The sequence below is a fragment of the Colias croceus genome, chromosome 14 (assembly GCF_905220415.1).
Source record: "Colias croceus chromosome 14, ilColCroc2.1".
Lineage (NCBI taxonomy): Eukaryota > Metazoa > Arthropoda > Insecta > Lepidoptera > Pieridae > Colias > Colias croceus.
Genome location: NC_059550.1, coordinates 4,014,380 through 4,029,746, shown reverse-complemented (window position 1 = coordinate 4,029,746; position 15,367 = coordinate 4,014,380). Strand labels below are relative to the sequence as shown.

Below are 15,367 nucleotides of genomic sequence, written 5' to 3'. Positions count from 1 at the left end.
GCTGATGACGCAACGTAAAACACACTCGATATGTAACTGTTTTAACGAGTCACTGAAACATTTTTTTATACGAACTGCAATTTAACAAAATTAAATATTTTTAACGCGCTAACGAAAACTTTCTCTTCGCCAAAGAATTCCCATATAAATGCAACATTTTATCGCACCAAAGAACTCACCCAACATTTCCAAAGTCTGCACCTCGCTGAGATCGCTATAATACCCGTCGTCTGTCACAGCCCGCACGCTCACGTACATCGGCCCCGTGCCCACTATCGGCACATTCATTAGTAGAGGCGAGAATTCCGTCTCCGCTGTGGTCATATCTGGCGTGGGGATCAGAAGGTCTTCGGGGATCTCCTTTTCTGACACTATGACTTGGTACTTGTGCCTGAAATTTGGTTTATTTGATTAATAAATACGGTTGTGTATAAGTAGGTGTTTGTTGTAAAAGAGACTTGTGAAGGAATTGCTGCTTAATTTCAATGATCATTATAATTAAGTGCGGTCATTTACAAGTAGGTGTAAAATTATTGAAAAATAAAGTTGTGAAAGAATTGTTGCTTAATTTCAGAGATCAATAATAATTAAACCCCAGCGTAAATTGAGTTAACCGGCGATTAAGGTTATTCAAAAATTTGTCTATAAATATCAGAGTTTTATTATTAGTATTACCTAAAATACGTTTAAAATTATAAATTACATGTTACAATATTTAAATAACACATTAAAAACATACTTATTCGTATCATTGTGTTGCGGATGATCCCAACTCAACATAATATGGCCGCTCGGTGAGAGCCACGCTACGACCGCGTGCGGCGGCTGAATGATACCGCTGCGTGCGTGCCCGCAGTGTGGCGTCGAGTTCTTTGCTGCCGTCTGTTATAGATTTATTATTTTTTTATATTTATTAGACATAAGCAATTTTGTTAAAAAAAGGCCAATGAAAGTGATCTCTAACTCTCTAAACTCTCTCTAAGGCGAAAGACAAATTACATAAAACGTGACTTATTCATTGCTATAAGTACGAACATTAAAAAGAAGAGAATTATTAGAGAATTTTCTAACTACCTATATTATATTTTAAGAGTCACGATTTCATTATACTTACTTTTGTTTAATCTAGACTAATATTATAAAGCTGAACAGTTTGAACGCCCTAATATCACGAACTACTGGTCCGATTTTAATAATTATTTCGGTGTTGGATAGCCCATTTATCTAGGAAGGCCATAGATCAGGCTATAAGATTATCTCTCTAAGACCAATGAATAAAACAACAGGAGCGGAGCAATGCGGGTGAAACCGCCGAGCACAGCTAGTAAGAAATAAATGAGTTACTGATGTTACTGTTGTTACTTCTATTCGGAATTAGATCATACAAAATATTTAACTTACTCGTAAACAAATATAATATCTGCCGCCAACTGGCACGTTGTACATCGTATGCACGAGTGTTACATTGCTGCTCGGCTTCAGTTCATACCGACTCGTTACATTGCGCGTTTGTTCTGTTATATCCATCTGTAAAATACAATAGTTTCATAAAAATATAATAAGGTAGAATAAGGAGTCGTTTATTTTGGTGAAATAATAGCGATCTGGTTTGGAGTTCCAGAGAATCACAAAAAAATAACGTCTACAAAACTAGATAAAACTAGAGAAATAGTATTTTAGCAAGTGATAACATTAAGAGGCAATGACAAAAAATTTAATCTAAAATATTAACGGATCCAGTTTTTCCCACATATAATTATCTCTTTCAATTGCAGTATTTTGTTTCTACTTAGAAAATACGTCGCTTGTTTAAACAAAAAAAGCATATCATAGTAACTCACCCTGTATGCGACAGGCTCACGTATGACGTCACAGTTGGCCTTCCAGTGTATTTGCAACTCCTTCTTCTTTTCATCATATTCAAAGTGTAGGTCTTTAACAGGTGCTCTGAAAACGAAAATATTGATAGATACAAGCTTCAATAAGTATAAATATAAACATTATAAATTATAAAAATATTTTTTTAGTTTTTGATTAGTTCTCAAACAATAGATTTATGTTATTAATTTTTTTACAATTATAAAGTTACGTAAGTATTTAATTATGTTTTTTTTTTCTTTACAAATTAAAAATCCACACTAACTTCTCATTTTCCCTTGTAATAATCTCTTTAACAGACGCCAGAGGTCCATTCCGCAGGCCCACAGTGAACAAGTAACTTTCGCACGCGTTCAGGCCGTCGATCACTGCGCCAGTGTTCTTCGTGTATATTATCTTTTTATCTGGAAATTATGGAATGTTAATTTTCATTATTAAATGAAAAATGTCATGTCAAAACAAACATTGTAAGTATGTTAAAATAGTGTAACGTTTTGGCATTATATTATATTCTGTTTTATACATTCCAACTTGCAAATACTTACTTTAGTTGTGTGCACATGTGAAACAGTCAGAAGTGAAACTTCTTTGGCAATTAATTCGAACAGTTTATACAAGAGACATTAACTTAAAAACTCTCATACCTTGTGTCAACTCCCTCGGATGCATCCTGAAGTTAGCAATATTCGTATACAGCACTTGATACTCAAGTTCCTTGTCCTTATACCGTTCAGAGACCGGCGGGGACCAGCTCAACTGTACCGATGTACCCTTTTCCTTCAATAATACCGCTGTGACGTTTATCGTTTCGTCTGGTATACCTCTCTTTGGTATCGGTATGGTAAACGGTTCGCCGATAATTTGGTCCTTGTATGCTTTTATGTCTACGTATATTTGGACGCCGGGCGGGAGGTTTGTTACTGCAAATTATGAGTTATGAAGTTATGCAAAACAGTGTTAATTTAATGTGTATGTCAACTGTGATAAATAAATAATATTAAATCAATTATTATTAGAATTGAATTATAAATTAATATTACTACATGATTTAATGTATAGTTTTTTCTTGAATCTGAAGACTTCAGAAAAAATTGCGAATCAGATCTGATGAACAGCATATTATATTATGTACCGATTTTCTTCTTAAATTGCAATATCAACACCACCCAATACATTAAAAAAACTCACGCGTAACGTTATTCAACTTCGTCTTGATAACCTCGGGCTTAGCGTAATTCCACGGCAATGTAGTTTCCACAATATATCCCTCGACGCCTCTCAACTTATGCCATTCAAGGGATACAGCTGTATCGTTGATTCGCGCTAAACTAACGTTAACTATCTCATCCACGTCGCCGACGTCATCGAACATTAGGTAGGATATGTCCGTCGAGTTTGAGGAGTAGGCGGAATTTGATGCTGTCACCTAAAATATATTTTTTTTTATTAAAATTTACGGCATGTATGATTTTTTTTGTCGTATCCCTATAACTATAAAAATAAGTAAACAAAAGAAGATACTTTTTATGGTAAAATTTAATACCGTACCATGTGAATGTGCATTATTTTTAAATTCCTCCCAGGAAATATGTTGTGTAGTGTGTTGCTTTCTTATCATTGTGATCAATAATAAAACTTTTAATAATTGCTCTTCAAACACACTAAAATCTTATTCAATAGTCTATAACATCAAACACAGCCTATATTCACAACTTACCCAGAAGGAATAATAATTAGTTCCCGGCTTGAAGTACGCAAGTACGCAACTAACGGTCGCGTTTGGTTCAGAAGCAGGCACGAAGTTGTATATGAATCATCCACATAACCAGTGTACATCTTACATACATATTCTTACAATAAACGGCACGTACCGTTCATCTTTACCCCTAATAATTATTACAACTTACCCAGAATGAATAATTAGTTCCCGGCTTGAAGTACGCATTAAGCACGTAGCTAACGGTAGCATTCGGTTCAGTAGCAGGTACCACTTTCATTATAGGGGGTAGTGGGGGCACATAGTATACGGAGTAGTGTGTGATAACTCCCCGGGGGGTAAGGGGCGGGTCCCATACTAAGTTCACTCGACTGCCGACCATTTGACGTACTGTTAGGCGACGCGGTGCCGATGGTACTGCAAAAAGTGTAAAATTATAGTTTTATGAAGCAGTGTAATGATATTTATACAGATACAATTCTGTTTACAAATAAAATATAGCCTGAAAATATTTACACTGAATCTCCTTGTTATGAATAAATACAAAAAAGTTATTGAGCTTAATTCGATATGATCCATTAGGATCAGTTATAATAAATATAAATAGGTACTTTAAAACGACAAAAGTCTTTACCTCCTTCACCAGTTGTAGTATTGACGTATTCATATGAAGCGTACGTTTTGTTGGACTCGCTATTCCGTATGTAAAATGTAACATTGTAGTTCGTGTATGGTTCTAAATTAGTAAACCTGCAAAAGTACAATTTGATTTAGTACGTCTATACATTTAAAATTAATAAGGACCTATGTTAACGAAATGATTGAACAAATGCAATCATTGTTAAAATATTTGTCTGTGTATCTGTTTATGATTTTGAGCTATTAAAATACAAAAAAACATACCTATAAACACTATCATTGATCCAAGTCATATTCTTCCAATTATTTTCGCCGGCTTTGGTTATAGATGGCAGGAAATTATACATAACCGTGTTCTGCTGAGCCATCCAGCACGATATCAGGAAACTCGTCGCGGTTATTGACGATTGGTCCACTCCTATGCTGAGGAACTGAAAGAGATTCACGTTATTAATATTTTTCTTATTTTTATAAAAATAATGATAAACTTTAGGTACAGTATTAATATTTATATTTTATATTTACCTACTAACATTAGCTTAAGTCATGTACTAACGTTAATGTATCTCTGTCATATAATTGTTTAAAATAAAAAAATAAATTTAAGAATAGGACTTTCTAGATTTTTTAGATGATTTTAAATAATTCAACTACGAATATACAAACGTAGCATATGATAAAATTATTTTAAAAAAAGATTTTTGGTAAGGCTTTGTCAGTGCATTTATTGATAAATTCAATAATAACACCATCATAATTTTAAAACACACCTTTTACTGTTCATGTAAGCGCATCTAGTATGTTAAACTTCAACAAAATCGATAAATTTTCGTTTTGAACTAGGCATTTTAAAAATAAATACCAATTTATTTACCTTAAACATATTATTGTTCTGTCCATTAGCGCTGGAACAGTTCTGTTCATCCGTCCCGTCGTAACAATCCCTTCGTCCGTTACACAGCATGGACGGCCATAGACATTTGGTGCCGTCATCGCAATCGAAGAATTTCGATGAGCAGTTTCCAGAGCGTGGCAGACCCTGGAGAATATTTATTTTTAATTGCCTAATAAAAATAACTAATTAATTGATGACTCACGTATTTTCTGCAGATTTTATTTTAGCATTTTTTTTATGTCAGAGCAAGCAAAGGAGCAGATGGGCCACCTGACGTTAAGTGGTCACCACCGCCCATTAACACTTGTAACACTAGAAGTGTTACAGGTGCTTTGCCGGCCTAATTTATGTGTAAATGCCACTTTCTTAACATGCTTCGAACGAAATTTGAAGATCTTTTATAATTTTTAACCTCTATCAAGGTAATCGATTTCACTTTGACAAAACTGACAAATCATTGCCATCCTTATACGGTGTGCAATCCACATTACAAGCGGCCTCTATGCGATACTCAACTCACCAGTCTGGACCCGGCAATACAATATATATCTTCGCTTCTATCGCCATCCAATCGTTACTCCTATCCTATCCGCGCAGTCCAGCACTTTGTCACACAGCTTGTCCACACGTACACAGCCACGTCCATCATTACATGGAGTACTATCTACGTCACACGCGGGTGTGTGTGTGCGTGTACTACGAACCAACTCACCTCAATGCAATATATCTCGTCGCTCCTATCAGCACAATCCAGTACTTTATCGCACAGCTTGTCCACACGCACACAGCCGCGCCCATCGTTACACGGTGTACTGTCTGCGTCACACGCGGGCGTTGCGGGTGTGTGCGTGCCACTGCCATGCGTGTGTGTGTGTACTATGAACCAACTCACCTCAATGCAATATATCTCGTCGCTCCTATCAGCACAATCCAGTACTTTATCGCACAGCTTGTCCACACGCACACAGCCGCGCCCATCGTTACACGGTGTACTGTTTGCGTCACACGCGGGCGTTGCGGGTGTGTGCGTGCCGCTGCCATGCGTGTGTGTGTGTACTATGAACCAACTCACCTCAATGCAATATATCTCGTCGCTCCTATCAGCACAATCCAGTACTTTATCACACAGTTTATCCACACGCACACAGCCGCGCCCATCGTTACACGGAGTACTGTCTGCGTCACACGCGGGAGTTGCGGGTGTGTGCGTGCCGCTGCCGTGTGTGTGTGCGCCGGCACAACCACGCTCGTCCGCACCGTCCGCGCAGTCATTTGCTGTATCGCACACCCATGATAAAGGTATGCATACGCCTGGACAATTTGATATCATTTTATAATAAATAATTAAAAATTGAATGACTTTTAAACCATTTTTTTACAATATAATGTTGCATATGAAATTCTAGTATCAATTTACTTCATGCAATTTGTGGGTAATGCAGTCAATATAGTTTCTTTTGAATAAATGTGGTCGACACAGATGTGATAAAGTATTTTTTTTTCTTCGACATGACAAAAGAACAAGAAATTTAAGATTTCATGAACAAGCAAGTACTTCAGAGTTGAAACTGATTGACCGACTTAAACTGTGCTCTATCTCTGTATGATATAACGTATATTGAAAAATTCTTACCCGGTGAGCACGTAAACTGGTTCTTCCCGCACTTCTGTTTAGTAGCATCGTGTTCCGGACTGACAGCACTCGTGTCTGGCACTATAAAGCCGCATGCAGCTTCATCCGAATTATCTCCACAATCGTTGATCCCGTCACATCTCCACCAATACGGCAAACAGTTTCCATTATCACACTTGAACATCCAGTCAAGGCAAGAGCCGTTTGTGGGGAAATCTGGTTTGTCTGTGTTCGGTCTAGGTATTAACTTGGTGTTACCCGATGTGTTCGTGCAATTTTTCTCGTCGAACGCTTCGTCGTCGCTGCAGTCGTTTTCACCGTCGCACACCTGGTAACAAAAAGATGAACATTATTTGACAATTTATACAGGAAATGAAAATACGTGTGCGATTTCTGGTACAATTATTATTTAAGTTTTATATGTTGTTGATACACTTGGGACATAACAACGTATTCAAAGAGCGATTAATATATAAATAAATTAAATATATATATTAACTCAGCATGATTATCGTCATGAAAAATTTCAATCGCTACTACTGATCATGATTTCTAAGTAGTTCACAGAATTACTCTACGCTCACTGTAAAAATCAAAACATATCTGACCTATCTTTATTACATACATAATTCTTATTATTCCATTGCAAAATAAAAACTATCCAGAACACCAATCCACTCACCCAAGAGCACTATTTAATACACTTTCCAGTCGGACACCTAAACATATACGGGCCGCACGTAGACTGTCCACATTTCTCATCGGTCTCGTCCTCCCCCGAGGGGCAGTCGAGCTCACCGTCGCACACCCACGACGTGGGGATGCAGAGGGCGTGCGAGTCGTTAACAAATGCGAACACGTTTACACGTTGCCATGACAACACATCACAACGCGCCGTAACCATGACAACGCACCTTTCTCATCGCTCATGTCCGGGCAGTCGATGTCGCCATCGCATTGCCACTGCGGCATATGACTGCCGTAAAAGCATGCAGCCATCGGCAGCGTAGCTTTTCATTACAGTTACTAAAAACTATAAAAATCCACTCACCCACGAGCTATATATACACTTTCCAGTCGGACACCTGAACATATACGGGCCGCACGTAGACTGTCTACATTTCTCATCCGTCTCGTCCTCCCCCGAGGGGCAGTCGAGCTCACCGTCGCACACCCACGACGTGGGGATGCAGAGGGCGTGCGAGTCGTTGCCGCATGCGAACACGTTTACACTGCACGTGAGACTATCCGGACGTTTGGGGGGCGTTTGCTGGAATCAGGTTAGATATTACATCTATAAATACACAATACAGAAAAAATAGTTCGCTATCTAACGCTTCAGTATAAGTAACAAAGAATGTGATTATTAATTATTGTTTATTAATATTAATAAACAATAATTAATTCGTAAATGAAGTGTTTTGAAATACAGTGAAACCTGGTTAAGTGAGACATCAAGGGACCTGCAATTTCGTTTCACTTATAGAGGTATTCCACTTACCCAGTGTCTCAGATATACAGGTATAAATAAATATCTGTTTCATTTACAGAGGGTTCCATTAATAGAGGTGAGAATACAGGTTATTTCAGTTATACAGGTGCGATCATTAAAAAAAACATCTGTATGATAGTAAAGCGAAACTAAAACAGAAGGTACTAAAACTGAACCTCCTTTTAACGTCTCTCCCTACATATTACATACGGTGGCCTGGAAGAGATCGCTACCTAGCGATAAGGCCACCGTTTGTACACATTATTTTCCTTTTAACTGTACTTTATCTGTCTCTATTTCTTTTGTGTGTGCAATAAATAATTAAATAAGGTAAGGTTTGTACTTACACAAATTTTGAGCTTCAATTACCTTATGTACTTGGAATTACGAGTGGAATTTGTGGGTAGAATAAGAATGTTGAATGTTATCTCAGTTACAGAAGTTTATGCATATAAAATTTACTCGCTGTCTCAGTTATAGAGGTAACTATGATGATAAATCGAAAGAACAAATCCCAGATATAGAGGTTTACATCGTCCCACTAATAGAGGTAATTCAGTGCCAAAGTGTTGGGACCTCAGCATGAGTTCCACTTATGGAGGTTTCTCACTTATCCAGGTCCCACTTAACCAAGTTTCACTGTATATTTCAATTCATCATCATCATCATCATCGGCCCATATACGTTCCCACTGCTGAGACACGGGCCGCCTATGAGAGAGATTTAGTTCACGAACATTTATTTTATACACGTTAACATAGTACATGTTACAATGTGCCACTAAATAGTCGAAATTGTAATAATATGATGGAGCTATCAAATGAAAATTGTTTCCGAACACTATCAAAATAAAATGTAAATGATTAACATTTTAAGTACTTACCGTGCAATTACGCTCATCTGATCCATCCTTGCAGTCGTTGTCTCCATCACACAACCATCTCTTTTCTATACATTGTCCGTTTTGACATTGAAACTGTGTTTCGGTGCAGTTTTGTTTCACGCAATCTAAAAATAACGTTATTATAGATAAATTAAATTAAATCTAAAAATTGAGTCTGCAATGATTTTTTTATGATATGTACTTATCATCTGATGATAAAAGGTGGCAAAAAGTTAGAAAACATACAACATACTGCCATCAGAGCACGGAACCATTGCTCATTGACATGTCACAGTCCTCCACTACCTCGTTACCATAACAACACAGCCCACCGTTACCATGACAACGCACCTTTCTCATCGCTCATGTCGGGACAGTCGATATCACCATCACATCGCCACTGTGGCATATAACAACTGCCGTCAGAGCACGCGACCATTGGAGGTGCGCACACGCAACCGCTCTCGTCGGACATATCGCCGCAGTCATCGTTGCCGTCGCAGTGCCACGTGCTCGTGATGCACATGCCGTTCTTGCACGTGAACTGGTCCTGAGAACGAGTGTGCTTTATCAGTATTTTAACTCTATATCAATTTAAATCTCCAAGTATAAAACAATATTTGTATGGACTATAATATTATTAACCAATCTGAACTCTGTATTACCACAATTCAAACAAATAGATGTTAATTATTTATTTTTTATTTATTATTAGTATGAATAATTGCTTAGGTTTAACAGTGCATTAATTATTTTAACTATTACCTGATTTTAGAATCTCATTCAATTAACAGCAACAAAACAATACAAATATATGACGAAATATAAAAAAGGAAACAACTTACTGGTCCGCAAGTTCCAGCCTTCATTGGACAGGTCATATTCGGCGCCGGTTCCATTCCATTGGGACACATACATTTTCCATTAATTCTCTTAAATCCATCTGGACACAAACAACTGAACGTATGTCCTGGGCCACCCAAGCAAAGAGTATCACAACTTGTATTTTTGTAAGAACAAGCGTTGCTTCCATGCTGCATGAAATGTGCGAAAACTTTCAAATCCATCAGACCGCTAAAGGAATTGTTGATCGTAATCACGTTGGCTCCAGTGTCTTTATCAGCTATAAATATAGATTTCGCTTTCCAATCATCCCAGTACATTTTGTCTTTCAAAACAGCGACCGCAAATGGATGGAAAACTTTTTCATCATGCCACAATATCCTTTTTATGTACTGTCCGTTTAGATCAGCACTCGCTATATAATCTTCCATAGCATCTACCCAGTATATTCTCTCGGCCATCTGATCAATTGTTATTCCATTAGGCCATTGTACTACGGGATGTGTGAACAGTTTCTTAACATTTGTACCGTCGAGGTTTGATCTTGAAACTGACGGGTTTTTCCTGTCCCAATCAGTCCAGAAGAGATAGCCTGCTTTGGGATGTACAGCAATACCTCTTGGTTTTGACAATACCTTTGAGTCCAAAATTGTAGTTCTCATTCTACCCATGCTAGTGAGATCTGTTCTGACCGCTTCTATTTTCTTTCTAGAACCATCCACAAAGAACAATACATTAGATATCCAGTCTAACGCCATTCCTTCTATGCTTGCTAAATCAGTGTCCACTATTACTTCTTGGGTGTCACCATTATCGAAACACTGCCGGCTAATTTTATCATCTTCAATATCAGCCCAATAAATGCAGTTGTTTTTCATATCAAACTCAATGGCTACAATATTCTTTTGACCTTTTACGGGAATAATTGTAGAATTGTCGGATAGGTCTATACGCGCAATTTTTTCTCTCAAAGCGACTAATATAAATTCTGTAGGTTCTTCTAAAGGACAAGGTATCATGTCTGGTTCGTAGGGTGAGTAGAAGGGTGTTATACAAACGTCACCGTCAATTTTTTTGTAACCTTTTGTGCGTTTATAGAAGTGCCCGGGCTGACAATCAGATGGAACAGCATAAGGATCGTAGTTACTGTAACGTGTGGACCGATTTCGTACGCAAACATTACTGGAAAGGGCAAATCCAAAATCACATTCATAATCTCTGCGGCCACATTCGCAAATTTGCTTTTTAACCGGTCGGACATATCCAACGCCGTTGTAACAGTTAGTATGGGGTATACGTCGGTGGAAAATGTCCCTCTTCCCGAGAACGCAAGATACTGTTGAATTTGGAAGTAAAGGAGACCAAAACTTGTAATCATCATCTGTGCAATTGCGTGAAAATGTATTGAACAAGTCGATAGTGATAATTATCCATTGGTGTTGCTCATTCGCTGACCCGAACATCGTAAACGTCGTTGTGTTCTCTCCCGGCTCCGTCATAAGCCCATAAATGCGTAGGTCGTCTGCATTGAACCTGAGAAGCAAAGTGTAAGTTGACAATCAATACAAATCAGATACAATAACAACAAATTGATAAGAGACTTATTCAACTCCTATCAGTTAATACCAATTTATAGTGACGTTTTGAGTATGATAAGTATCAATTTGTTTATTAAAAACAAAAAAAAACTTATCGCCTAAATTACTTACTGATAAGAATTCCACTCCAGACCTTCATTTGTTGAATACAATATGCGTCTAGTTTCGCCTCTTGATTTAAAGTATTTTACGGCTACCAATACACCTCCGTGGTCACCGTAGTTAAAGAAATAATAGTCCTTCAGAATCCTTTTCCATGTAAGACCAGCGTCTCGACTTATATATACTCCAGGAATACCTTTAAGTGATTTTCCAATAACTCCTGTTGCCATTATAATGCCGGGAGCCGATTTAGAGCTCATTATGCTGGCGGATCTAAAATTAACATTTTGATAATTAAACAAATGCAGAAATAAGCACACATAATAAACGCCACACAAATCTGCCTCTGTAAATTAAGCTACAACCACAAATAGGAAATACATTATCAAAAAAAAATAATTGTCCACGAAGCAATTACAATAAAATCAAAGAAGCAGATTTATGGGACCCTATTTAATACCATTTAAGTTTCAATAAATTCACATATTACACACATTATCCACATTCAATTGCACACCCTTCAACGAACATTAAAAAAAAATACAAAAAAATTGTCTGTGAACAAACTTCATATATTTTGATAGTGCCCACGTAAGCTGTTATCTTACAATTGCTAGGTCTGTAACGTGATCGCATAGTGACAATAAATGCTGAATTACCTATAGGTACTGCCCATGAAGCATCACACAAAAAAATCTAAACAGAAACCTCACGCATCTATCCATATTTCAAAAACGTGCAATGAGGTGAAATAATTTGAATGATTGATGATTTGCAAAATGAAAAAAGCAACCCACTTAAAAGTCTTGCAAACCCATAAAAACGCATGTGAAACATAGAAACCCTAACAAAATGCAAACATATATGTAATAAGCATTCTCTATAACACTCTGTTTTACCTCATATCATTATTTATGATATTTCCGGGTGGGCTGTAAAAAATTTAGGTACTTTTAGGTTGTATTTAAAAACAATTTACATGTGAGTTCAATCTGTTTTTATTTAATTTGGACTTAAAAATGTTTTCATTTGAATGGTTTTAATGTTGAAACTTGTATCTACTCTAATATTATTTTCAAATATATATATTTTCCTTGAAAATTATTGTCATATGTTTATATAAAATCTATAAACGATTGCCCCATGATTTTATATTTATTATTATCCGATTTCACTTAATATACGTCACAAAGAAACAAAAATGTAAATAAGTATCGCGTTCAGGTGATATTTTTTAATATCACAAGAATTCGATAACCCTTTGTCATTTGTTGTCGACAGAATTATCAATAGAATCCTAATTATTTATCAACGATTTCTATACAGCTCATCAATTATAACTAGTGCCTTATTTGATAACTTATAACGCCTGAAATATAACTTTATACATAACATATTATGTACATCCCGTCTTGATTTCATAGTTCTGTTCAACACTACTATTAAATTAAAATTACAAGGTTATCTTGCTTCTCGAATACACCTAACAGTATAACATATTGCTTTAATGTTTTAAAGGTCGAAAAGTCAACATAAAGACATTAAAATGTACTTGTCTTTATAGTCATAATAATTTTTTTTATTATTTTTTATCGGTTGGATACTTTTTTATTGCTAGTGTTTGCATTTAAAGAGAAAGAAGAAATTAAGTATGAGATCTGTTTGCATTTAAAGAGAAAGAAGAAATTAAGTACGAACAATTATTTACCCAAAATAGTAAAATTACATTATATAATACAATGAATCAGTTAAGCAGATAAAGCAAATAGTACAGATAAAACAAATCCGTTAATACCACTATTTCAACACCAAAACGAAACATATCCAAAAAGACGAAACACGATTTTTGTTTATCGCATTAATATAATCAAATTAAAGATACTATGAAGCTAAGTTTAGAAACACATCCAAAAAGGAAATAGAAAAATAGACTTTAAAGGTGTACTTTTAAAGTACAAACTTAAATGAAGTTAAATATCAATTACCCCATTAGGAATATGAGATGAGATTAAATAGTGTTGATTGAATTATCCTCACCTTGTAACTGGATACAGTTGACTGAATTTCTGACATAAGTGTAGACTGCACGAGTTCTCAATGTGGCAATTGAGAGGTTTACCTGAAACAATTACCTTATTATTTAGTTAAACTGTGTATATGAAAGGTAATGAACGAATTATGAAGAAAAAATTTTTCAATGATATATGATTAAAAAATTAGACGTCTCCTGTCTTGATTTTGTGCATTAATTAAAATAAGAGCATGTGTCCACACGTGTCAGAAGTGAAATCTCTTTGGCAAGATTCAAAAATACCAAAAGCGTCGCCGTTTTCCATGATGTGACGGTATTGCCATGACGCGACCTTGAAATGACTGTCAACGCGCCTAAAGAAGTTTCACTTCAAAAATAAGTTTATTCAAACTTTCATCAGTAAGTATACCATTGTATAATAACCACTGAACCCTTACCCGGGTTTAAGAGGCAGTTATAAAGAATGTAAGGTACTATTTTTAGCCAAATTTCAAGCGAAAACAATTAGGTTTGCGTGATTAAGTACTAACCTTTCAAAACATTTTAATATAGTCAAAGAAGGAACTTTTAAGACTGGTAAGACGTCGATTTTCTGTGAAGGTATCATAACGTGACGATATATTATGCAAAATATTGTAAATATCTACCAAATAAAACCTCTCGACATATGCAACATTAATTATGTATAAATTAAATTTCTATTCAATTACTGTAGTCGTTAAGCCGCACAATAATAACTTCAGGTGTTTATTATACTTGATTACTTTAACGATTTTTAATGGCTTATTTATAAGAATAGATGTTTGTGTAAGCTAATGATAGTTAAAATACATATAAAATCTATGTTTTAATAAATACGCACATAATGTGATTTTTTATCATAAACTTATTTAACAAATCCAGATGCCACTTTAGAGACGGATTTCACTAAAACATAAGTGCGGAATCAATTAAAAAAACATTTGATAACAAAACAACAAAATAAACAATTATATAAATAGAACGATTGTCGTCATTATCTATATCTACATATATTCTATATAATATATAAAAATGAAACCCGTTTTCCTTGGTCACGGCATCAAGCGTGAACGGGTGGACCGATTTCGATAATTCTTTTTTTATTATATTCCTTATAGTACAAGGATGGTTCGTATGTAGAAAACGTAAATATGTACCACGGGCGAAGCCGGGGCGGACCGCTAGTAGTTTATAAATAAACGATTGAACTGACAATACTATGTAGAGCTAGGTACATTTAGAATGTACTTTTTTCAATTTTTCTAGGAATGTTGTTATGTCCGTCGCCTCTAATTTATTTTCCTCCTAACCATTTTCCTTAACACGATTTATATCTGTACTAACATTTTTAATGCGAAATCCTATCTATCTGTTACGCTTTCATGGCCAAACCATAGCTCACTGATTAGGATGACTGATGAAATTTTGAATAAAACTAGTTTATTAATGATGGTTAACACTTTTGTTTATTATATATACCTACAGTTATAAATTTAAACTTAATTTTCCAAAAAATGAAATAAGAGATAACAGTTTGTCCCTAGTTTTTGGGTAAAACCACGGAGCACTAGCTGTGCTGTGTGTAAAACATATAATAAGAATTATATTTATTGCATTGTTTTGTAATCGCCACT

The 15,367-nt window shown here is 35.8% G+C and overlaps 1 protein-coding gene across 4 annotated transcripts in view; it reads right to left on the bottom strand.

The window, feature by feature from the left end:
• LOC123697302 (40S ribosomal protein S19a) overlaps nucleotides 1-15,367 on the bottom strand; it is a 41,700-nt gene that overhangs the window by 2,382 nt on the left and 23,951 nt on the right. For 2 of the 4 annotated variants that reach the window (XM_045643772.1, XM_045643767.1), the window contains 20 exons: nucleotides 13,718-13,799; nucleotides 12,580-12,612; nucleotides 11,690-11,953; nucleotides 9,983-11,513; nucleotides 9,489-9,687; nucleotides 9,138-9,262; nucleotides 7,814-8,032; nucleotides 6,763-7,090; nucleotides 6,202-6,440; nucleotides 5,109-5,273; nucleotides 4,499-4,665; nucleotides 4,230-4,345; nucleotides 3,786-4,012; nucleotides 3,067-3,304; nucleotides 2,523-2,798; nucleotides 2,144-2,282; nucleotides 1,842-1,947; nucleotides 1,402-1,527; nucleotides 740-882; nucleotides 180-391 (listed from right to left, as the gene is read on the bottom strand). In XM_045643772.1, coding sequence (XP_045499728.1) covers nucleotides 180-391; nucleotides 740-882; nucleotides 1,402-1,527; nucleotides 1,842-1,947; nucleotides 2,144-2,282; nucleotides 2,523-2,798; nucleotides 3,067-3,304; nucleotides 3,786-4,012; nucleotides 4,230-4,345; nucleotides 4,499-4,665; nucleotides 5,109-5,273; nucleotides 6,202-6,440; nucleotides 6,763-7,090; nucleotides 7,814-8,032; nucleotides 9,138-9,262; nucleotides 9,489-9,687; nucleotides 9,983-11,513; nucleotides 11,690-11,953; nucleotides 12,580-12,612; nucleotides 13,718-13,799 — 4,935 coding nt within the window. The remainder of the gene's footprint in view (nucleotides 1-179; nucleotides 392-739; nucleotides 883-1,401; nucleotides 1,528-1,841; nucleotides 1,948-2,143; nucleotides 2,283-2,522; nucleotides 2,799-3,066; nucleotides 3,305-3,785; nucleotides 4,013-4,229; nucleotides 4,346-4,498; nucleotides 4,666-5,108; nucleotides 5,274-6,201; nucleotides 6,441-6,762; nucleotides 7,091-7,813; nucleotides 8,033-9,137; nucleotides 9,263-9,488; nucleotides 9,688-9,982; nucleotides 11,514-11,689; nucleotides 11,954-12,579; nucleotides 12,613-13,717; nucleotides 13,800-15,367) is intronic. The other 2 variants (XM_045643768.1, XM_045643769.1) reach the window with 1 other exon arrangement.